Source organism: Lathyrus oleraceus, chromosome 3, assembly GCF_024323335.1.
Source record: "Lathyrus oleraceus cultivar Zhongwan6 chromosome 3, CAAS_Psat_ZW6_1.0, whole genome shotgun sequence".
Lineage (NCBI taxonomy): Eukaryota > Viridiplantae > Streptophyta > Magnoliopsida > Fabales > Fabaceae > Lathyrus > Lathyrus oleraceus.
Window position 1 is genome coordinate 358,899,861 of NC_066581.1, and position 25,007 is coordinate 358,924,867.

General features: G+C 37.5%; 1 protein-coding gene across 1 annotated transcript; it reads left to right on the forward strand.

Annotated features, from left to right (window-relative positions):
- Nucleotides 1-19,363: 19,363 nt before the first annotated feature.
- LOC127129267 (uncharacterized) lies at nt 19,364-23,532 on the forward strand. Its single transcript, XM_051058503.1, has 2 exons — nt 19,364-19,683; nt 21,814-23,532. The coding sequence occupies exon 2, from the start codon at nt 21,819-21,821 to the stop codon at nt 23,319-23,321; it is 1,503 nt and encodes a 500-aa protein (XP_050914460.1). The 5' UTR covers nt 19,364-19,683; nt 21,814-21,818; the 3' UTR covers nt 23,322-23,532.
- The last annotated feature ends 1,475 nt before the right edge of the window (nt 23,533-25,007 follow it).

Here is a 25,007-nt window from a genome sequence, read left to right on the forward strand (position 1 = left end):
GAAGAAATCGAACCCTGTTGGACATGGTCCGATCCATGATGAGTCACACCAATCTTCCAAACCCCCTTTGAGGACATACACCATTGACATCAGCTTACACACTTAACCGTGTTCCATCCAAAAGGTCGAAAAGACACCATATGAGATATGGAGTGGTAAGAGACCACATATGTCTTACATGAAGATTTGGGGTTGCGAAGTTTATGTGAAATGACAAATTTCAACTAAGATTGAGCCTAAATCTGACAAATGCTTATTTGTGGGGTATCCTAAAGAAACAAGAGTATATTATTTCTACAATCCTTCTGAGGGCAAAGTGTTTGTCGCTCGAACTTGAGTTTTCCTAGAAAGGGATTTTATTTCCAAAGGAATCAGTGGGAGGAAAGTAGAACTTGAAGAAATTCAAGAATCACAAAGTATCGATACACCTATGGAGGAATTAGAGCAGGAAACACAAATAGTTGTGTAAGAGTAACCTGCTCAAATAGAACAAGACCAGCGTAGGTCAGGCAGGATACGTCACCTACCTGAGATATATGGATATCTGATCAAGGTTATGTATTACTCATGGATCAAGATGAGCCTGTGACCTACTCATGGAATCTTCATTTTGATGAAACAGTAAAACTGTATGGATTCATCAAGAACGAAGATGAGACTTGTGTCTACAAGAAGGTTAGTGGGAGCATGATTGTATTCTTGGTATTATATGTAGATGACATATTACTCATTGGAATCGATATCACTACCCTGCAATAAGTAAAGTCTTGGTTGGGGAAATGCTTTTCTATGAAGGACCTAGGTGAAGCAGCCTATACATTAGGAATCAGAATCTATAGAGATAGATCACAAAACTGCTTGGCCTAAGTCAGAGTACATACATAGACAAAGTGCTGAGACGCTTTAATATGAATGATTCCAATCTGGTTATGTGTTTTGCTTAAATGGTGGCACTGTGAGCTTAAAAAGTTCAACGCAAGATGCAATTGCTGATTCTACAACTGAGGCCGAGTATATTGCTGCCTTAAGTGCAGCAAAGGAAGCTGTTTGGATCAATAAACTTGGCATAGTCCCTAGCATTATGGATCCCATTGGTCTCTATTATGATAACAATGGTGTTATCGCACAAGCTAAGGAGCCTAGATCTCACCAACGATCCAAACACATACTTAGGCGTTGTGCAAAAATATGTAAAGTACCTACACTTGACAATATAGCTGACCCACTGACAAAGCCTCTTGCGCAGCAGAAGCATGATGGCCATACTAGATCAATGGGCATACGGGGTATGCCTGATTGGCTCTAGTGCTAGTGGGAGATTGTTGGTGTAAGCCCTAGAGGACAATACTTTTGGTACTTGTATCGAATTATTTAAAGGCATTTTCTTTATTATGGTTGATTAATAAAGTCCCTAGAATAGATAGTCCGTTTAATGTATTAAGTGTGACTTAATCATGAGAACACATTAAACATAAGGGCACTGTTCTTAAAGTATCCGTAGTCGAGCTTTAATGTGAAGTGGGATAACATTAAAGCATTAAGACTATTATGTTTGTAGACTGATGATCACATCTCATGGATCATGGATAAAGAGTTATCAAGTCTTAAACATAGGTATGAATATTAGGAGTAATATTTATACCGGATTGACCCGCTATGAGAATACTATATAGAAAGTTATGCAAAGTGTCATAAGTTATTCTCATGGTGATAATAGTGTATACCACTCTTCGACCTGAAACCACTATGGATCCTAGATGTAGAGTCGAGTGCTTTATTGCTGATCCAACGTTGTCCGTAACTGGATAACCATAAAGACAGTTGATGGGTACTCCACGAAGCATGCTGAGGGACATGAGTGTCCTAGATGGAATTTGCCAATCCTGCATAACAGGATAAATGTCCATGGGTCCAATATTGAACTGGACAAGGGTGACACTGTCTATACCTTGTGTTCAATATAGACATAAGGGCAAAGGGGTAATTATACACATAATTATTATCACAGGAGGTTTTGTCAGATCACATGACATTTTCGTGACTTGGGTAGCAGTGATGTGTTGCTAGATACCGCTCACTGTTTATTATGTTAAATACGTGATTTAATATAATTGCCAACGCCGCGAAAACCTATAGGGTCACACACAAAGGACGGATTGATGAGAGATAGAATAATTAAGGAACATCGTAAGGTACGGTGCACTTAAGTGGGAGACGAAATATGGTAAGGTACCAAATACTTAAGTGATTTTGGGCATATTATAAGATATGGGCCAAAATACACTTAAGTGGGCTTTTTAGCTTGAAGCCCACACAAGTGGTTCTATAAATAGAACCCCTTGGGTAGAAGCATTGTCACTCCAATCCACTCAGACAGAAATTCAAGTAGAGACTTGGAATTTTGTTTCCCTCTTTCTCTCACTCAAAGCCTTCATTCATAACAGCTAGCACTGCGATTGAAGGAATCCGTTCGTGTGGACTGAGTAGAGACGTTGTCATCGTTCAACGTTCGTGATTGCCCCGTGGATCTGTATCAAAGGTTTTGATCATTATTAGAGATCTGCACCAAAGTTTTGAATCGCCACAAGAGGTAACGATTCTATCACTGATCATGCCCATTTGTAAGGATCACTAAATGGAGAAAATTTTAAATTCCGCTGCGCCTTGGATGGCAATTCTCCTACACTTATCTCACCACTCAGAGATCACCAAGCACAACAAGTAGATTATATCATACAAACAAATATACACATATCAAATATACATTTATATACACACAAAAAAGTAGGCTAAACACTGGAGACTACTTCCCAGCAGAGTCGCTACTTAATTTCTGTAGCGGTAAATTCATGACCGTCAAGCTATGGATAAGCTAGACGTCAAATGAACAAGACTCGCCACCGCGCTTTTATTGTTTCCAATGGAAAAGGGAAAAGTACGAACCAAACCCCAAAATAAGAAGTTTTCAAATCAAAACTAATAAACTGCCAGAGATTACAGGTAAGGGGGTTGGTTACACAAAGGGAAGGTGTTAGCACCCAAAGTGTCCTAGGTACTCCTAGGGAGCCCTTTTTTGTGTGCATATGTGTTTTTGTACAAATGACGTTTGCAAACAAATAGAATAGGGGGATGAGAAAAGAATTTATTGATTATATTTTTGTGTTTGACAAGACCTTCGGACTTGTGCCCACGTACCAACATAAAAATGAGGGATCAAAACCTCGTAGTTAGTGGTATCAATTTCAAAGTGGATGCCTTGATTTTAACAAAAATTTAAGTTTGAAAGGCACAAAGGCCTAAAAATGGTTTTGTAAGACCCCAATTTTGACCCTAAGATCCCTCATGCAATTTCATCATATGCATTAGCATTGGGATCATACCTTGACATCCTCCTTACCCCTTTTTCATTGGGTTTATTTTGGGAGAAATCACCAAGCACCATGTGATTGTATCATGCTTGTATATTATCATTTTACTAACCAAAATACCAAAAATATGTCTTTGCATTTTCCTAACTCTTTTGTAGGTAGGGCATGGTTCCCATTGATCTATCAAGTTCATATCTAGGGTTTAAGACTCTCATGGATAAAAGCACAACCAGGGATTGATCCACAATGTCTCAAAGCATCATATATGAGTCCCCATGATCTTTACATGTTATTGTTATCAATATTTCTTCAAGAGTTTGGAGTTGGTTTGCCTTGGAAACCCTAGTTTGTATGGGTATCATAAGTAACTTCCTCAACAAGCTACCTCACCAATTGATCAAATTTCTCAAGGGACACTTCAAATTTCATCATATTATGAATATATGATCTACCATGAGCCTAAAAAGTCAAGAGAACTGAAAGTTAGCAAGTCGGTTGATGGTGGTTGGCCAGATGAATTCATCTAATCAAAACTGGGTCTCCCTAAACCCTATCTCCTACACTTTTCACCATGCGAAAATGATTCCAAGATAAAAGTTACTATAAATAACATTACAAACAACTTTCATGTTAAGACCTAGAGATAGTTTTTCTTGTAAAATCATTTTCTATGTGGAAACATTATAGGTCATTTTGTCTAAACCCTAATTTGAAAGTCAACTTCCCAAGGCCATAACTTGCTCAATTTTTATGAGATGAAATATTTTAAAGTAGCACAATCAAATTAAAGATTTCTACTTTAACTTTGATGTTTGGAGTGAAGGATAAATCAACTTTTATGAGCATGTGATATGAGGATACATTATAGGTCATTTTTGACCTATACCATTGAACAAGTGATTTTCCTCAACTTCAAAAATGCATAACTCCATCATTCTAAATCCTAATGACATCAAATTAGTGACCATTTTGAAGGTATCTGAAAGCGCTACAACTTTGATGAAGACACTTTTCTCATTTGGAGCTCACATGAAAAGTTAAATAATGTGGAACATTGAGGTATATGACTTGACACTTAGAAATTTTTTCAACATGTTGAAATTTCCAAACTTCCACCTCAAAATTCACCATGATCCAAGTTCCAAATGAAAAAATATACAACATAAAAGTTATCCCCTTGATCTAAGATTTCCAAAGAGTCCTATTTCATGCATTTTGGATGAGGTTTGCTAGGGCTACACATGGTCTTAACAGGTTTGCATCAAGTGGAAAGATCAAATGTCCAAAACACCATTTCAGATTGCCTTGCCATTCAAGCTTCTTTGAGACTTCAGAACAATTGAATTTGGACCAAAATTGATTGCTTCAAGGGCCTGTACGCGCCCATGCAAGCTTGTGCATGACATTGCCAAATTTGGAAGCAAATGCAAGTGTACAAATATCACTCCCTCATGCTATAGATACATGCCCTCTGAGATCATTTGAAGGATCCCTTGTGCGCCAGCTTTGCCCCCTCTTTCAAACCCTCACAATTCAAAGGAAAACCTGAGAATTTTCAATCTGAAAATTGAGTTTGAATCTCACTGTTTGGAGATTCAAAAACTCCAGGATCCAAAGCTTTGTTCCATTGCCAAACCACTTCTGCAAGTTCCCTGAGTGTGATCAAGCAAGGATTAAAGCAAGTAAGATCAAGTTCTGCACAACATTGAAGGTATTTGCCAGAAATTTTCTTCTCTTTGATTCTCACTCAATTCTCATCAATTCTCTTGGATCTTTGGTTGTATGAAGTCCTACCAATGTAGGCAAGAAGATTGAGTTGCTTTGAGGTCAAATCGAAGCAACTCAGTTGACACACCTCAAAATTCAACTCCTCATATCATTATATATATTTTGAGTTAGTTAAAATTGAGGTCAGATTCGTGCTCTACGCCATTTTTTCTTTCAACTCATGTCCTCCTTTTTCATTTATGTGATGGTAATGACTGAACCAGTCCGGCGAGCCTCGTCTGAGAAGGTGACTTGAGTTTCAGCGTCAGTGGTGTGCTGGACAGGTTCTAAGCCACATGATCAATTCAAAATGTTTTAATCTCACGCGTTGGTTTTGATTACCATCCCTATGGCGCATTGACTTAATTCCATGGTGGAAAGCGCGCTGATGACCACTTGATCTGCCACCTCTATTAATGAGGGAGATCATGTGGTCCATGTTTTTTTGTATTTTCTGATTTTCATTTTATTCCTTTGATTTTCATTAATTCATATTAATTTTAATATTGATCCAAAAAATATGAGAGTTTCACCAAAAAAATTAAATAAAACCCTCTTTCATATTTTGAATTAAAATTATTTTTTGGATCATTATTAATATTTTTTTATAATTTAATTAATTTTGTGAATATTTTTAATTGTTTAAAAATACTTTTAAGTCTCTAAAAATTCTGAAATTTTTTCTCCAAGGTCCTTTGACCTTGTTTGACCTATGATAAATCTCATAGCCATTTCTTTGGTGTTTTGATGAGATTTTAGGAATTTGACAAACCATATTTAATTTAATGCATTATTTTTAGTATTTTTAAATTGAATAAATGCCAAATAATTGTGTTGAGCCATTTTGATTGTTTGTAGGAGTTTGACTTGTATTGTTGGGCCTTGGTCAAGGTTGATTTGACTTTGCTAGGTTAAGATCATTGGATTTAGGGGATTGATGGAATGTACATTCCATCTCCCAAAATGAATGAATGATCTTAATTTGGTAAAAGTCCTCCTTTGTCCAATTTGAATTTCGATCTATTACCCTCCCTCTTTATCTTATTCCCCTTCTTTATGCATTCATACCATGGACCTATGATATCTCAATATCCTAAGGCTAGTTTATTGAAAAATCAATATAAGTATGGATGAGATTAGGCCACCTCTTTTTCATATTCTTTTTGTATGTGGTATGTTTCATGAGCATAGTCCATTATACTATGTCTCTAACATGCATTAACACCAAAGTTCTATTGCCCGACCTCAAATAGTTGTGACTTCTACATAAGTCCAATTACAATTGCTTAACATAACGCTAAATTTTTTACACAAAAGGCATAGCATTCTAGTTAGTGAGATTGTAAGTCTCCCTTCTTTTATGGTATTATTTGGAAACTTGACCTTTTTCCTTCCTTTGGAAGATATCTTGGTTCAAGGATCCATGCTTGTGATAAGTGGGTTGAGTGTTCTCCAAAGAATGACTTAAAACAAAAAGTAAAAGTAATACTAACTTCTAACTCATTAACAACTAACATTTTATTTCAAGCCATTTACTTTTAATGCACTTTAATTTTTAAGCCTTATTCATTTGCCATTATTCATACCATTCTAATTGTTTATGTTAATGTCATTTTCACTTTGTCCATTTGGACCATATTTTGTGATATATTTTGCTTGTGTATATTGTGTTTGTTTGTATGGTCTTTGGCCATTAATGTACACAATAAGAACAAAAAACCCTAAAAAATATCTCGTGTGGACTATTGATTTGCTTTGAGACAATTGGACTTAGAATTTAGGCAATCCCTATGCAAAGGACTTGGCCAATGCCAACTTTCATGTAACCAAGTGCTTGTAATCTGAAACTTCTCTGATACATCATTAAAGATCCATTTGAGTTCATCTGCAACATGATCATTGTGAAGCTGCTATTTTGAACCTGTGACTTGTGGCATTGTGGAATTCATCTGCTACATGGGCAAATTTGAAGAAGATCATGGAATGGCTAAGCTTGGATATGACCATCTTTATTTGATGCCTTTCTCTTCAAGTTAATATGGTGTGCATTGTTTGTTTCTTGATTCTAATGTCCAAGGGAATTTGGGTTTTTATATAACATTCTTGTCTATTGGATTGCAGCCCATTGGTCAGATCTTTTCAACTCTCAACTTTTAAATTTATGTTTAGGATTAGTCTCTTCATCTCCTCCCCATCTATTTAATTTCAAAATCTCTCTCTCCTTTTAAAAATTTCTTTGTTTGTACTTTTTTTGCTTCTAAACATAGACCATTTTGCAAACTAGAAACTTTGGCCTTATACCATTGCATTTTTAAACTTCTTTTCTTAAATAAACATGTAAATAAACTTAACTATACTTGACTTAAAGATTTCAAAAGCCAAAAAGAACTAACTCATTTAAACCATTTTTAGGCCTCTGTTCCTTTCAAACCTAATTTTTATTAAAAGCAAAGCATCCACTTTGAAATTTGTATCACGAACTACGAGGTTTTGATCCCTCATTCTTATGTTGGTACGTAGGCACAAGTCCGAAGGTCTTGTCAAACACAAAAATATAATTAATGAATTCTTTTCTCATCCCCCCATTTTATTTGTTTGTAAACATCATTTTGTACAAAATACTTATGCACACAAAAAAGGGCTCCCTGGGAGTACCTAGGACACTTTGGGTGATAACACCTTCCCTCCGTGTAACCAACCCCCTTACCTGTAATCTCTGGCATTTTATTAGTTTTGATTTGAAAACTTCTTATTTTTGGGTTTTGTTCGTACTTTTCCCTTGGAAACAATAAAAGCGCGGTGGCGACTCCATAACTTGATGATCATGAATTTACCGCTACGTAAATTAAGTGGCGACTCTGCTGGGGAGTAGTCTCCAGTGGGTTTACCCTACTTTTTTATGTGTATATAATTGTATATTTGATGTATGTATATTTGTTTGTGTGATATAATCTTCTTGTTGTGCTTGGTGATCTCTGAGTGGTGAGATAAGTTCTAACCCAAACTTGAGTGCAATTAAGATAGGAGGATGATATAGTCATGTTCGACTTGTGTGGAGTAGTCCTTAACAAGTTGGCTTGAGATCCATCTGCTCAGTGGAGACCCTTTTGGATTTGAAAGAGTTAAGGAAGCTAGCATATTTTATATTAGATCCCTTGGACTTCAAACAACGTCATGGGAAGCTTCTGTCTATCTTGTCTGCTGATGTGGTTGAAGGAATTTTGAGTGTATTGGTGCAGTTCTATGATCCTCTCTACCGTTGCTTCACTTTTCCTTATTATCAGCTTGTGCCTACGTTGGAGGAGTATGCCCATCTCTTGGGAATACCTGTTTCTAGCAAGATATCTTTTAGTGGATTGAAAGAGATTCCTAGATCTCATCTTATTGCTGAAGCTCTTCACTTGAAGAAGTCTGAAATAGAGGCTCATTGGGCGAAGAAAGGAGGATTGTTTGGGTTGCCATCTGATTTCCTCACCAAGGAAGCTACTGCCTTTGCTCAAGCCGGTAGTGTGGACGCTCTTGAAGCTATCTTTGTGTTCCTCATTTATGGATTAGCTTTGTTCCCTAACATTGACGGTTTTGTTGATGTTAACACCATTAGAATCTTCTTGATTAGGAATCTTGTGACTACTTTGTTGGGTGATATGTATTTCTCTTTGCATCTAAGGAATTCTAAAGGTGGAGGAACTATTGTCTGTTGCATTCCTCTTCTATACAAGTGGTTTATTTCGCACTTGCCTCAGACACCTGCTTTTATGGAGAACAAACAATGTCTACGGTGGTCTTAGAGACTTACGTCTTTCACTAATGCTGATATAGTTTGGTATGATCCTTCTTTGAGAAGTTTGGAGATTATTGATTATTTTGGTGAATTCTCTAATGTTCCTCTCATTGGTACACAAGGAGGAATTCACTACAACCCTTCTTTGACTCGTCGTCAACTTGGGCTCCCCTTGAGAGACAAACCTAATAACACTTTGTTATAAGGTCTTTTCTATCAAGAGGGTAAAGATCCCCAACATTTGAAGCAGAAGATTATGCATGCTTGGCATAATGTGCATATGAAAGGAAGGTCCGAGCTTGGTCCGCGCAATTGTGTAGCTTTGGAAGCTTACACTCTTTGGGTGAAGAAGAGAGCTTTGGATTGAAGATGCCTTATCCTTGTGAGAGACCTATGTTTATGGTTGTGGTTGAGCCATTAACTCTCCCTAACCAAGATATAGAGGAGTTGGAAGACACACTCGCCAAGATGAAGCAAGAGAAGGATATGTGGGAAGAGCGTTTCCATGCTTTGAGAAAGAAGCGTGAGGAGTTGCAGTTGGAGTCTAAAGACAAAGACGCACTTATTGAGCTACTTGAAGACCGAGTGACAAAGAGACAGAGAGAGCCAGAGGTTTCATCTTCTAGCATGCCTCAACCTTCCGTTGCCTGGAAGAAGATTGTTTATCATCTTGTCCTCGAGAAGACTGAGACGAAGGCTTCTTTTGAGACCGAGATTCGACGCATTCGAAGGAAGTATGCACCTGCTGCCAGATCTTCTGACGTTGTTGTTAGGGATCCTTAGGATGAATAGTCTCCTTTTCCCTTGTATTTTGCATTTGGTTTCTGAAATTGTACTCAGTGTAATCCTTCCAATTATATAAATGAAAATAGATTTTTTATGGTCATATCAAATTATTGCAATTGTTGTTAAATAAAATATATTTTCAAGTAATATAGTAAGTTCCTTGGAAATAAAAACAATCTAGCATTGCATTTCATGCATCATTTGCATAAGCAGGTTTCTCTTTCGCCAGATGTCTCATTGGTATTTCTTCTGTGCTTCAGCCAAGCTGACTCATTGGTATAATACTCGCGCCAATCACTCCAGAATTATGGAACATCTTGAGCAAGAGAATAGAGACTTGAAAGAGGAGATCGCCCACCTGAATGCCATGATGAAGTCAGTTCTAGCTGCACAGAGCCAGTCGTCTCTAACACCCATAACTCCTCCTCCTCAGAGGACTGTTATTTCATAGGTAGCTACCTCTACCATACCTGCTGCTACCGCTCATTTCGCACCTGCTATGCCTGCAGGATTCCCGTGAGGAATGCCGCCGAACTTCATACCTGAGGGCTTTGCGCCCACATTTGCTTCCATACCGACATCTAGCCCGGTCATGTATGTACCACCACCTGTAGTGCATACCTTACCTCGTGTGGAAGACACCATTTATCATTTCGAGCCATCTGAGGGTTCGGATGTTTATGAGAAAATGGATGAGCTGAAAGATCAATTTCTTGAGTTGTGCAAGAAGTTGAAGACTTTAAGAGGTAAGGACCTTTTTGGGAAGAGTGCTGCTGAATTATGTCTGGTGCCGAATGTGAAGATTCCGGTAAAGTTCAAAGTGCCTGACTTTGAAAAATACAAAGGGAACACATGTACGCTCAGTCATTTAGTGATGTATGCTCGCAAGATGTCTACCCAAACAGACAATGATCAACTGTTAATCCACTACTTTCAAGACAGTCTGACCGGCGCTGCGCTTAGATGGTATATGGGGTTGGATGGTGCAAGCATCCACACTTTCAACGATTTGGGAGAAGCATTTGTTAAGCAGTACAAGTATAACATTGATATGGCTCCCAACCGAGATCAGTTGAGATCACTATCTCATAAGGACAAGGAAATGTTTAAGGAGTATGTGCAGAGGTGGAGAGAACTCGCTGCTCAGATCAACCCTCCTTTAGAGGAAAAGGAGATGACCAAGATTTTTCTGAAGACCCTTAACTTATTTTATTATGAGAAGATGATCGCCAGTGCCCCCAGTGATTTTACCGAGATGGTAAATATGGGGATGAGGCTAGAAGAAGGTGTCCGAGAAGGACGATTGTCAAAGGAGGAGGTATCGTCTAGCAAGAGATACGACAACAGTTTTGGTAAGAAGAAGGATAATGAAACTAATGCAATTTCAAGTGGGAGGCAGAGGAGGCCTCAAATCAGAAGAAGTCAACCACCCCGTCAACATCATCATCAAGTATCTTTTATAATTCATGTATTTTCACCAAATCAGTCAACACCAATTCAACAACAAAAACGTCTACAACAACAACCACAACAACGTACAAACGCCTACAACAACAACAATACCAACAATCATCAACATCAAACTTTCGAGAGGAAGAAGGTCTCTTTCGAACCAATTCCTATGACGTATGGAGAACTTTATCCGTCATTGGTTCTCAAGAACCTGCTACAACCCAAAAATCCGCCACAAATTCCTGAACCACTTTCAAGGTGGTACAAGCCCGACCTTCGTTGTGCTTTTCATCAAGGAGCACCCGGACATGACATTGAGAACTACTATCCGCTCAAATATGAAGTCCAAAAGCTAGCGAGAAGTGGAGTGGTGTCCTTTGAGGACCGCGCACTTAATGTGAAAGCTAACCCACTACCAGCCCATGGAAATTCATCTATTAATATGGTAGACGGATGTCCTGGGGAGTTCAAAGTGTTTGATATCCGTTTCATAAGGAGATACTTGGTGATGATGCACAAGGATATTTGCTTGGTGAGCGATTGCGATCATGACCATGATGGTTGTGCTATCTGCAGTGTCAACCCGAGGGGTCGTATGATTCTGAAAAGAGACATCCAACGGTTGATGGATGAGGGTATGATTTAAATTTTTCAATTCCGTCATGTAGATGACGATGTAAATATGATTGTTCTTGTGTTTAAGAATCTCGAGAGGGTGGTGATTCAGTATACAGCAGTAACAGTAACAGTATCAATCAAAGGTCGGTGTCATCGTTGGTTATACGGCTAGCGGGTCCCGTCTCGTATTCATCCGATAAGGTTGTTCTGTATTAGTATAATGCAACTATGTTGAAGGATGGTCAAGAGGTTCCATTACCTACGACCAGTTCTGTCGTGAGTATTGTTGATGTTACTAAGGTGACCCATAGCAGTTGAGTGTTTGGGCTGACGTTCCCAAAAGATGTAGAAGATTCAACAGTTGGTAAGAAGGTGGAAGTGTCTGCAGTAGATCCGATTAGCACTTCAAAGCGTCAGTCTGGTGAATCCAACAATTTGAAGACTAATGATGATGATGAGGTACTTCGATTGATAAAGAAGAGTGAGTTCAATATAGTGGAGCAGCGACTTCAAACCCCCTCAAAGATTTAAGTACTGTCTCTACTTATGAATTCAAAAGCACTGCAAAGAGTTCTTGAGCAAGCGTTCGTAGAACATGATGTTACAGTCGACCAGTTTGATCATATTATGGCTAACATCACTTCCTATAATAATCTCAGCTTCTGTGATGAAGAACTCCCTGAGGAGGGTAGGAATCATAATTTGGCTTTGCATATCTCCATGAATTGCAAAGATGACGTTTTATCCAACGTGCTTGTTGACACCGGATCATCGTTGAATGTGCTGCCAAAGTCAACTCTTTCAAAGTTGTCTTATCAAGGAGCGCCTATGAGATATAGTGGTGTAATCGTCAAAGCTTTTGACGGTTCATGCAAAATAATGATAGGTGAAGTGGACCTTCCAGTGAAGATAGGTCCAAATGATTTCCAAATTACTTTCCAAGTAATGGATATCCACCCGGCCTACAGTTGTCTGTTGGGAAGGCCATGGATTCACGAGGCGGGAGCTGTTACCTCCACGTTACATCAGAAACTGAAATTTGTCAAGAACCGGAAATTAGTCATTGTTGGCGGGGAGAAGGCGTTGTTGGTTAGCCACCTATCATCTTTCTCTTACATTGAATCTGAGGATGAGGTTGGAACTCCGTTCCAAGCCTTATCTATTTCTGTTGAAAAGAGAGTTGGGGCACCTATGTCCTCATTGAAAGATACAAGGAAGATTGTTGAAGAAGGTAATGTAGATCAGCGGGGGCGCGTGGTAGAGGTCTCTGATAACAAGAATAGAGTCGGCCTGGGTTTTCAACAAGGTTCATCAACTGCTAGATTAGAGGATATGCAACTTAGCTTCCGTAGCGGAGGGTTCATTCATAGCAATGAACAACACTTAGTTGTTGTGCTAGAGGATGACGAAGAGGAAGACTACACAATTTTGTGACGCATGGAAAGACTTGCAACAATTGGACCGCTGTTGATATTCTTGTTATTTTGCATCAATCTAAGTAATTGACTTTTATTTTTTTAAAAAAATCCTTCTCCTATGCCTAAGGGAGAAGTGAACATTGTTGGGCATTTCACATTTGATCATCAATAAAATTAATTCTATTCATCCACATCTATGATGTTTGTTTTACTTTTTGCTTTATTCTAAAAATGGTAATCACAAAAAACATAAATAAACAATATAATTGTCCACCTGCATAATATTTGGTCACAAATTCACTTCTCTAAAATCAAAATATCAAATCATTTTGCAGGTTGGTTTCTAACCCCATTGAATACAATGATCTTTCTCCTTCTCCAAATTTTGAATTCCCTGTGTTTGAGGCTGAGGAGGAAAGTGATGAAGAAGTGAATGATGAATTGTCTCGTATTCTTGAGAATGAAGGAAAAGCCATTCATCCATTTGAAGAGAAGATTGAGTAAGTCAACTTGGGTTCCGAGGATGATGTGAAGGAAGTCAAGATTGGGTCTCGACTGTGTCCAGATGTGAAGAAGGGGTTGATTGATCTTCTTCGAGAATATTCAGATGTGTTTTCCTGGTCCTATTAAGACATGCCTGGTTTGGATTCTAAGATTGTGGAACATAGATTGTCGTTGAAGCCAGAATGCCCTCCAGTCAAGCAGAAGTTGAGAAGAATGCATCATGATATGGCAGTGAAGATCAAAGAAGAAGTGCAAAAGCAAATTGATGTCAGTTTCCTTGTGACTGCTGAGTATCCACAGTGGGTAGCCAATATTGTGCCTGTTCCTAAGAAAGATGGAAAAGTACGCATGTGTTTCGACTATAGAGATTTGAATAAAGACAGTTCGAAAGATGATTTCCCTCTATCACACATTGACATGTTGGTAGAAAATACTGCTAAATTCAAAGTCTTTTTGCTTATGGATGGATTTTCCGGTTATAATCAGATTAAAATGGCACCCGAAGATATGGAGAAGACCATATTCATTACACCTTGGGGAACATTCTGTTATAGAGTGATGCCTTTCGGTTTGAAGAATGCCGGTGCAACTTACCAAAGAGCAATGACTACTCTTTTTCATGATATGATGCATAAAGAGAGTGAAGTTAATGTCGATCACATGATTGCCGAATCTATTGATGAAAAGGAACATGTTGATCATTTGTTGAAGCTATTCCAGCATTTGAGGAAGTATAAGCTCCGCTTGAATCCCAATAAGTGTACTTTTGGTGTTCGTTTTGGTAAGTTATTAGGCTTTATCATCAGCGAGAAAGGTATTGAAGCTGATCCTGCCAAGGTCAAAGCAATACAAGAGATGCTTGCGCCCAAACCTGAGAAGCAAGTCAGAGGTTTTCTCGACCGTTTGAATTATATCTCAAGATTCATTTCACACATGACTGCCACATGTGCACCTATATTCAAGCTTCTTCAGAAAGATGAGTCTTGTGATTGGACCGAAGACTACCAAAAAGCTTTTGATAGTATCAAAGAGTATCTACTTAGCTTCTGATTTTGTCTCCACCTGTTGAAGGAAGATCGTTGATCATGTACTTGACTGTGCTTGAAGATAGTATGGGTTGTGTTCTTGGTCAGCAAGATGATATTGGAAAGAAAGAATTTTCAATTTACTACCTCAGTAAGAAGTTCACCGATTGTGAGACTCGGTATTCTATACTAGAGAAGACTTGTTGCGCATTGACTTGGGTTGCTAAGCGTCTGCGTCAATATATATTGAATCATACCACTTGGTTGATATCCAAAATGGATCCAATCAAGTATATATTTGAGAAGCCTGCTTTAACTAGGAGGATTGTTGATGCGTGTTTTTCGCAAGTGTACGAACGCGTCAGAGTAATATAAAAGATTGTCAAATCCACAGAGACCAAGTGTCAATCTATCGTTATCTGTTGTTATGGGGCAATCAAAATAGGTGTTTTTAGAGTGTGCAATGGAAAGTAAAATGTTGAATAAAGTTTAATTAATAAAGACAGGGTCGAATCTAATTCACGTAATCAATTAATAATCCAAGTACTTGCTAATAGAACTACTTATGGGCAGTGTTTCCTACTTTGAAAAGAACTAATTTAACAGGAACTATCGCTTTCGCGTATTCATAACCGAGTTGTACTCCCTAATCAAACCCTCTTATTGTCACTTATAAAAAGGCGCACATTGCGTTAGAGTAGTAAACCTATTTTTAAGAAATATAGTATCTTGACTAAGTTGAAAAGTATTATAACCTGGATTTCTTAACCAAAAGAGGTTCTCACGAACCAGACTCTAAACTTATAAACGCGTCCGAAAATAGTTTTAAAATCTCTTTTCTTCTTAAGTTAAAAACTCCTAATGAACTAAACAAAGCGCTTTCGCTGTTTTTGAAATAGTTAAAAACAATTAAGTTTAAATAGACGTTGGACGGATTTCGATCTTACCCAATGGAATTGAAGTGCGGGAAAACTTAAGTTGAAAGTTAAAATAGCCCTTAAGTGTTTCTACGAACAATTGTACGGATTATCGGTTCAATTATGATCCTTACATTCTAACCTTATAGATTTAGTTAGACATGGTAAAGTAAAAGTGCATTAATTTAAATAAAAGTAGTGAGAGTGCGGAAAGTAAATAAAAGTAGTGCGAGTGCGGAAATAAATAAAGTAAAGCGAGTGCGAGGAAATAAATAAAGTAAAGCGAGTGCGAGAAATAAATAAAGTAAAGCGAGTGCGAGAAATAAATAAAGTAAAGCGAGTGCGTGAAAATAAATAAAATAAAGCGAGTGCGGGAAATAAATAAATAAAGGCAAAGTAATAAAAACCTGCTCCAATCGGAGGGTTGAGTAAATTGCAAAGCGGAAATAAAAATGGCGGCAGGATTAACTTCCTTCCAAAGTGCTCCAAACTCGATTACAGACTCGATCAAAGACTCGATTACACAATTGTGGTAACACCCCAATGCGAAGCGATTACCACTTTAAAATACTGAATATATGCCTAAGTGAAACAAAGTTGCTCTGAGTTTGCCTCCGTTCTAAGTTTGGATGCCTAAACAAGTGATTTCGAGTTTCTATTTATAAGCAAGTAAAAACATGGAAATGACAAGGATGCCCTTCAACTTGAAAATGGGAGGGAAAACTTTTCCTCTTGTGGCGCTTGCCACAAGGCCATGGCGCCCGCCACAAGGCCAATCTGAGGCGCCTTAGTGGAAGTAGTGGGGTACGTGGAAGTTGAGGGAAGTTGAGCTGGAACACGTCATGGCAGGGTCTATGGCACCAGCCATGGTGGATGCCACAAGTACAAAATGCTGAATTTTAGGGTTTTTAGCTCTTTTTCACTCATTTTCTCGATCGGGGCTCCGATTGAAGTAAAAACCTAAAAACAAATAAAAACATAGTAATAACACAACAAAATAACAATAAAACTACTGAAATGCATGCGAAATTAGAGTCGAAAATACGGTGAATTTCAGTGTTATCAAACTCTCCCACACTTAAACCTTTGCTTATCCTCAAGCAAAACATTAAAGAGCTCATAAAAGGAAAAACTGTGTAAACGAGAGATTCAGGTTTAAAAAATTCTAAGTTCAAGTCGGGATGCAGTGATAGGTACTAACTGAGTGAACTAAGGGTATCATGACGACACTAATCCGCAAATACGGACATAAACTTCATTCCTATATTAATCAACCCATATTATCCCACAATACCTAGGCCTACCTCTTCATCTCTTTTTGTGTCCTTTTCATTCAGGCGCAATCACATTAAGCCCGGTATCCGTACATGCTTCATAGTAGAGTGACCTGTTAGTGATTATGATCTAAGCATGGGGTTTCTGGCACATAAATATGTGTAAACCTTTTAATTTGACCCAACTATAGTTGTTGGTGTAAGCCCTAGAGGCCAATACTTTTGGTACTTATATCAAATTATTTATTAATAATAAAAGGCTTTTTCTTTATTATGTTTGTTTAATAAAGTCCATGGAATAGATAGTCTGTTTAATGTATCAAGTGTGACTTAATCATGAGAGCACATTAAACATAAGGACATTATTCTTAAAGTATCCGTAGTCGAGCTTTATTGTGAAGTGGGATAACATTAAAGCATGGAGACTATTATGTTTATAGACTGATGATCACATCTCATGGATCATGGATAAGGAGTTATCAAGTCTCAAACATAGGTATGAATATTAAGAGTAATATTTATACTGGATTGCCCCCTATGAGAATATTATATAGAATGTTATGCTAAGTGTCATAAGTTATTCTCATGGTGATAATGGTGTATACCACTCTTCGACCTGAAACCACTATGGACCCTAGATGTAGAGTCGAGTGCTTTATTGCTGATCCAACGTTGTCCGTAACTGGATAACCATAAAGACAGTTGATGGGTACTCCACAAAGCATGCTAAGGGACATGAGTGACCTAGATGGAATTTGCCCATCCTGCGTAATAGGATAAATGTCTATGGGCCCAATATTGAACTGGACAAAGATGACACGGTCTATGCCTTGTGTTCAATATAGACATAAGGGCAAAAGGGTAATTATACACATAATTATTATCACAGAAGGATTTGTCAGATCACATGACATTTTCGTGTCTTGCGTAGCAGTGATGTGTTGCTAGATACCGCTCACTATTTATCATGTTAAATGTGTGATTTAATATAATTGCCAACGTCGCGAAAACCTACAGGGTCACACACAAAGGACGGATTGATGAGAGATAGAGTAACTAAGGAACACCGTAAGGTACGGTGCACTTAAATGGAATACGAAATATGGTAAGTTACCACACGCTTAAGTAATTTTGGGCATAATATAAGATATGGGCCAAAATACACTTAAGTGGGCTTTTTAGCTTGAAGCCCACACAAGTGGTTCTATAAATAGAACCCTTGGGTAGAAGCATTGTCACTCTTGCATTTTCATTTCTCTGTCTTTCTCACTCAAAGCCTTCATTCGTAGCAGCTAGCACTAAGATTGAAGGAATCTGTTCGTGTGGACTGAGTAGAGGCGTTGTCATCGTTCAACGTTCGTGATCGCCACAATAGGTAACGATTCTATCACTGATTATGCCCATTCGTAAGGATCATTTAAGGAGAAAAATTTAAACTCCGCTGCGTTTTGGATCGCCATTCTCCTTCAGTGGTATCTGTCGCACCCCAAAATTTGACTTTGGCTTTGTTGACCACATCTTGATTAATCTCGTTGTCTCGTATTCATCTCAATTTCTTAAACTTCGCGTGACAACTGGTTTGATTAGGTTTTGTGTGTTTTCGTTGCTTACCATGTTGTATTTCGTTGTTTTAGCAAAACCTGGCCGATATCGTTGCCTCGTATTTATCTCGCTTATCTCTTTTGTGCGTGGCATCTCTTCGATTAGGTTTTGTGCGTTTTTATCTATTTAATTGTTTGTTTGTCGGTATTTTGACTGTATTTCGAATATATTAGAGTTTTCGTATTGTCCGATTATTTGTGATTGTGTTTGTCAGCGTTTTCGTGATGTCGTGTTGATTTTATTATTGCCTAGGGTTGTTTATTTAATTACGTGTTGTGCCGTGTGATTTAATCGAGTCTTTTTGAGTCGTGTTGTTGATTTTACTGGTTTACCGGTTTACTGGTTTATTGGTTTTATCAATTTGTCTGTTTTGCTGTGCAAATTGTCATCGTTTTTATCGCGTTCGTGTCGCTCGATTTTATCGTATTTTAATCGTGTGCCGTTTAATATTATTTGTGCTTAATATTAATTGTGTTTAGTTGTTAATTAGTTTATTTAATTAGGATTAATATTATATTAGTTTATTATTATTATTATTATTATATAATATATAAATTATATTATTAATTTATGTTAGATATTTTTTTAGGTTTCTTATTGTTTAAGTAATCTAAATATATATTATTAATTTATGTTAGATATTTTTTAGGTTTCTTATTGTTTAAGTAATCTGAATATATATTATTAATTTATGTTAGATATTTTTTAGGTTTCTTATTGTTTAAGTAATCTAAATATATATTATTAATTTATGTTAGATATTTTTTAGGTTTCTTATTGTTTAAGTAATCTAAATATATATATATATAGATGTGGTTAGTAAGAAAAAGGGAGGAAGTGGATCAGTAAGGAAAAAACGTGTGGTGAGAGAAACAGAGAATTGAAAAGAAATATTTTTCCAAAAGGTTACCGTATTTCACTTGTTCTTCATTTTCGGTAACCCAAAATCGTTCCGATTATTCACCGAAACACAAAACCGATTTCATATCTTTGAAGTTCGTTGAGTCCAGGTCACAAATATCCAAGGTTCATTTCATTCCGACGTCGTTTCACCGATCAAAAGCGACGTTGAAGTCAGGTACTCACGAAGGCAGCCAGCACTGCGTCGGTGACGGTTTCCAGCTTTCGGTCGATCATTTGGACGATCAGAAGTTCATCCTCTTCACACAAGGTAATATTCTTCACTTATCTCTGAAATCGGCAAAGTTCCGGCTTACCGACATGTGTTTTAATATATTATTTATCTAAATATATATATATATATATATATATATATATATATATATATATATATATATATATATATATATATATATATATTATTTTTGTCTATTATATATCTAAATAAATAAATATATATATATATATATATATATATATATATATATATATATATATATATATATATATATATATATATATATATATATATATATATATATATATATATATATATATATATATATATATATATATATATATATATATATATATATATATATTATTTTTGTCTATTATATATTATTTGTCTAAATGTACATATATATTATTTTTGTCTACTATATATTTATTGTCTAAATATATATATATATATATATATATATATATATATATATATATATATATATATATATATATATATATATATATATATATATATATATATATATATATTACTTTTGTTTACTAAATATTGTTTATCTTTTATTATTATTTTGCATATATGTTTTATTTAAATGTTAGTTAAATTAATTATTTGTTTAAATATTTATTTTAATTAAATGTTTATTTATATCAAATGTTTATTTTGTCTAAAGTAAATGTTTATATTGTTTTTTTATATTTGTTTATGTTGTTACTAACCGTTTCGTTTCAGTTTCAGCTCGATTAACTCCACTAACCATTCGTAATACTAACTATTCATAGCTAACTGTGTTGTAATAATTTACTTTCTCGCATTTTTTATTTTCTGTATTGTGTATTTAATCGTATTGTTCACGTTTTATGTTAAAAAATCGAAAAATCCAAAAAGAGAAACCCGATGCGATTCCAACGGTCGCCGTTTAAGAAACCCTTTTCACACACTCATAAGCTTACTCTTGGGCTTTCCTGTAATGAGCCCATTTATTTATTTCTTTAGGGTCTAGGCTCGTTCAAATCTAAAATCAACAAAACAGACTTTCCCCTTTTCTTTTGGGAGAACTACGTGGATTCTGATTTCTCCATTGCGCCTTGGAGATACGTAGGCATGAAGTCTACGACTTTATCGAGTCCAAAAGCAATAAAATCAAGTTCTTTTCTCATCTCCCCAATCAAACGATCAAAGCGAAAAAAGAAAAGCATTCACATAAACATAAGCAAAAAGGTTCCTGTGGAGTACCACAGATGTAGAGGGTGCTAATACCTTCCCTTTGCATAACCAACCCCCGAACCCGTAACTCTAAAGGGATTTATCGTTATTTTTCCCTTCCTCTTTTTGGATAAAATAAAAGACGGTGGCGACTCTTGCATTTAAAATATTTTTCAAACGGGTTAAGTTCAATCAATAGTTAATCTCGTGAAAAGTCCCGCCGCGACAGAATGGCGACTCTGCTGGGGACACAATGATTAAACTTATTTGAGGGTTTAGCCTATCTTTGCTTGTTTATATGTTTGCTTTGTGGATATTTGCTAAATTGTATTGTTTGTAATGTTTGTTATTTTGGGTTTTGGGGGATACTTGTGATAAATCCTATACCCGGATTTGGGGCACATTTGAGATAGGATGGATGATAATTCAGGTTGACTTTATAGGAGACAATCCTTACCGAGTTGACTTGAGCCTTTGTCCGCTTGGTGGAGGCCTCTTTGAGGGTGATAGTGCTAAACAAGTCATTTGTGAGGCATTGTTGCTTTCGACGGGCCCGTGAAGCCAAGGACCTTAGTTTACCTTTACCCCATCTTGGCCTTACTTAGGATGTGATGCAGTGACCACTTCGGACCAAAAGTCTGGTTTGGTTGATACGCGATATCACACTCAAGCGAGATTCTTTTGAGAATAATATTGGAAAGCGAGCAGTTGCTTAACCCGGTATTATCCAAAGAAGGATCCATAACCTTGGGAACTTTTAGAACCCGTTTGGCAGGTGAACCTTAGAACTTATCTTGGGGCGTTGTCCTAAACTCCATGCTGGTGATGAACTTTGAGCCTTGTATTGTTTGACCATGTTTGTGTTTGTTGCATTCATGCATGACATGCATTCATTCCCATCATTTCAACCTTTTTCCAAGGAACTTAAAGTAAGGATTGCAAATATTACAGGAAACATGGATTTTGGACAGAGAAGTGTGAAAAAGTACAATCTCATCAATCCAAAGATAGATGAACTAAAGAAACTGGTTTCTTCGATCGCAGATCCTATTGGTTTCAGAGACAGATATGGGGCACTTATATCTTTATTGACACTTAGGATGGAAGAAGGGTTATTGCAGACATTAGTACAGTTCTATGATCCAGTCTATCACTGTTTCATATTCCCAGACTATCAACTCATGCCTACATTGGAAGAGTATGCCCAGTTGCTTCACATCCCAGTTGCTGATACAGTACCTTTCTCTGGTTCAGAAAAGTTACCCGAGCACAGTTCTCTTGCAAAAGTGTTGTACATGAAGAAGTCAGAATTCAAGAATAACTTCACCACCAAAGGAGGACTTCCAGGTTTCACTGCCAAGTTCTTAATGGGGAAGGTTTCTTATTTTGCCAGTCAAGGTTGTGATATTATTGTGGAGCATCTGTTCGCCTTGTTGATCTACGATTTGTTACTATTTCCTAATATTGAAGGTTTTGTGGATTCATATGCTATACGCATCTTCCTAAGTGGTAATCCTGTTCCAACTTTGCTCGGAGACACCTATCATTCCATCCATTACCGTACTTTGAAAGGAGGAGGAACCATAGTCTGCTGTATACCGTTACTCTACAAATGGTTTGTCTCTCATCTTCCTAAGTCAGCTACTTTTTGGGATCGCAAGTCAGGACTTCAGTGGTCACATAGGATTATGTCTCTTACCCAGTCAGATATTGCATGGTATAGTAGAGTTTTAGACGATGTGAAGATCATTGATAGTTGCGGGGAGTTCCCCAATGTGCCCCTCATGGGCACAAAGGGAATCATTTCTTATAATCCAGTACTTGCTAGGAGACAACTCGGTTACCCTATGAAGGACAAGCCTCCTAACATTCTTTTAGAAGGTATTTTCTTGAGGGATAACGAGGAGGACCCTACCATGAAAGAGAGAGTAGTAAGAGCTTGGCATCGTGTTTGTCGCAAAGGGAGACTTGAATTGGGTAAGAAAGATTGTACCTCCTATGAGCCGTACCTCCAGTGGATCAGAGCCAGAGCTATACAGTTGAAAATTCCATACCCACATCATGATCCTATCAAACCCGCTCCGTTCAAGACCCCCTACCTTCCGCTAGATAACAAAGAAGAACTCCAAGCCACCTTGGAGAAGGTCGAGAAAGAGAGAGACGCTTGGAAGGATAAGGCCCAGGTACTCGAAATGGAAAATGAAGAACTTCAGAGACAGTTAAAGGAGCAGAGTGGAGAAGATCGTGCAGGTAAACGTCCAAGGGTGCAAGAGGATTTATTTTCCTCTGGCACAACAGATTACTCCCAGATTCCGCAGTCCTCAGGTGCATGGAAAGGTCTTGTAGACAGTTTGGTGAAGGAGAAAGCTTTTATGCAGAAGGCCTATGAAGAAAGAATTGAGAGACTTGAAGGACAACTCCTACTTGTTTATGCTCGTCCTGATGACACATGTCCTTAAATGGTTTTCTTGGTTGTATTTTGGGTTGATAACTTTGTATATTTTGATAAAAATGCTTAAAATGAAAAATTTTGTTTTGTTATCAAAAATGTTTGCAATTCTATCTTTTCCTTCACTTAGAGTTCCTTGGAAAATCATTCATTTTGCATATCCATGCATCACGTGCATACGGGTTGTCTGTCTTGGTCCAGTCTTCTAACAGTTGCTTCCCGCCGCCAAGATCCATTTCAAGCTGACGCATAATTACAACACAAGAGCCAACTATAAAAGAAGAATGGAGATAATAGATAACGAGAAACGAGAATTGAAAGCTCAGGTTGACCGCCTTTCTGCTATAGTCGAGACATTGATAGCAAACCAAGCAGCCCAAGCTGCTCAACTTCAAACAGCACAAGCTCAGGTTGCCGAAGCACAAGATGCACAGATCCAGGCGCAAGCACAGGCAGCAGAGATGCGCAACCAAATGTTAACCGCCCGTCTACAAGCAGAGGAAGCCCAGGCTAGGGCTCAAGTTCATAATTCAGGACAGACTTCGGCACAGAATCAACCTCAAATTCAGAATCAGACAACAGCAGCACCCGTCACTACAGTCATCGCTTCAGAAATCAACGCTGTCCCAGTCACTTCTGTTACCATCACAGCATCCCGTCCTTGGGAAATACCCAGGGATCTTAATCAAGATAGATATCAACAAGAGTTTGTTCCACCAAATGCTCCTGTCTTCACTAATGTGCCTCCCGTTGTTCACTATACTCCTCACCTAGGAGAACCTGTCTATCACGGCCCTACCCCAAGTGAGGATCCTGGTCTCAATGATAGAATGGATGAATTCCAGGATCAGTTTGCGGAATTACAAAAAGAGATAAAAGCTCTTCGAGGGAAAGACAAAATGGCGACTGGAATAGTTATGAAGAACTGGACCGCAGTTGACATCCCACATTGTGTCCACATATCAAAGTAATTAAGCTTTTCAGTTTTCAAAAATCTTCCGCTTTAGCCCAAAGCGCGAAGCATTAATTTTGTAAAATGGGCACTTTTGTCAAAAACGTACTATCCATGAAAAAGATCTTTTGTGTTCCTATACACTTGTGTCCTTTTATCTTTTCAACTTTTTCGGAAAATGGTAACACAAAAAAAACCTTAAAAAGAACACATTTTTGCATGTCATGGTCAGTCCTCTAAAAACAATTGTTTGTACAGGTTACTTAAACCCGTTGAACACAATGACATCATGCCCTCTCCCAACTTTGAACATTCTGTATTCGAAGCTGAAGAGGAAGAGTGGGATGAGATTCCAGAAGAGGTCGTCCGCCAGCTTGAAAATGAAGAAGACACTATTCAGCCATACAAGGAGCCTTTGGAAACAGTCAACTTGGGTTCGGAAGAAAATGTGAAAGAAGTAAAAAAATTGGAGCATTGTTATCCCCACAGGTCAAGGAGCAATTGATCAGCCTGTTGAAAGAGTATGTAGATGTGTTTGCTTGGTCTTATCAAGATATGCCTGGTCTCGACACTGGCATCGTAGAGCACAAGCTACCTTTGAAGCCAGAATGTCCACCGGTCAAACAGAAATTAAGAAGAACACATCCAGATATGGCCGTCAAAATTAAAGAAGAAGTTCTGAAGCAAATAGATGTTGGTTTTCTTGCCACTTCAGTGTATCCAGAGTGGATAGCAAATATTGTG

Excerpts from the sequence above, each read along its gene's own strand:
- LOC127129267 (XM_051058503.1), top strand. The coding sequence starts at position 21,819 with ATGGATTTTGGACAGAGAAGTGTGAAAAAGTACAATCTCATCAATCCA.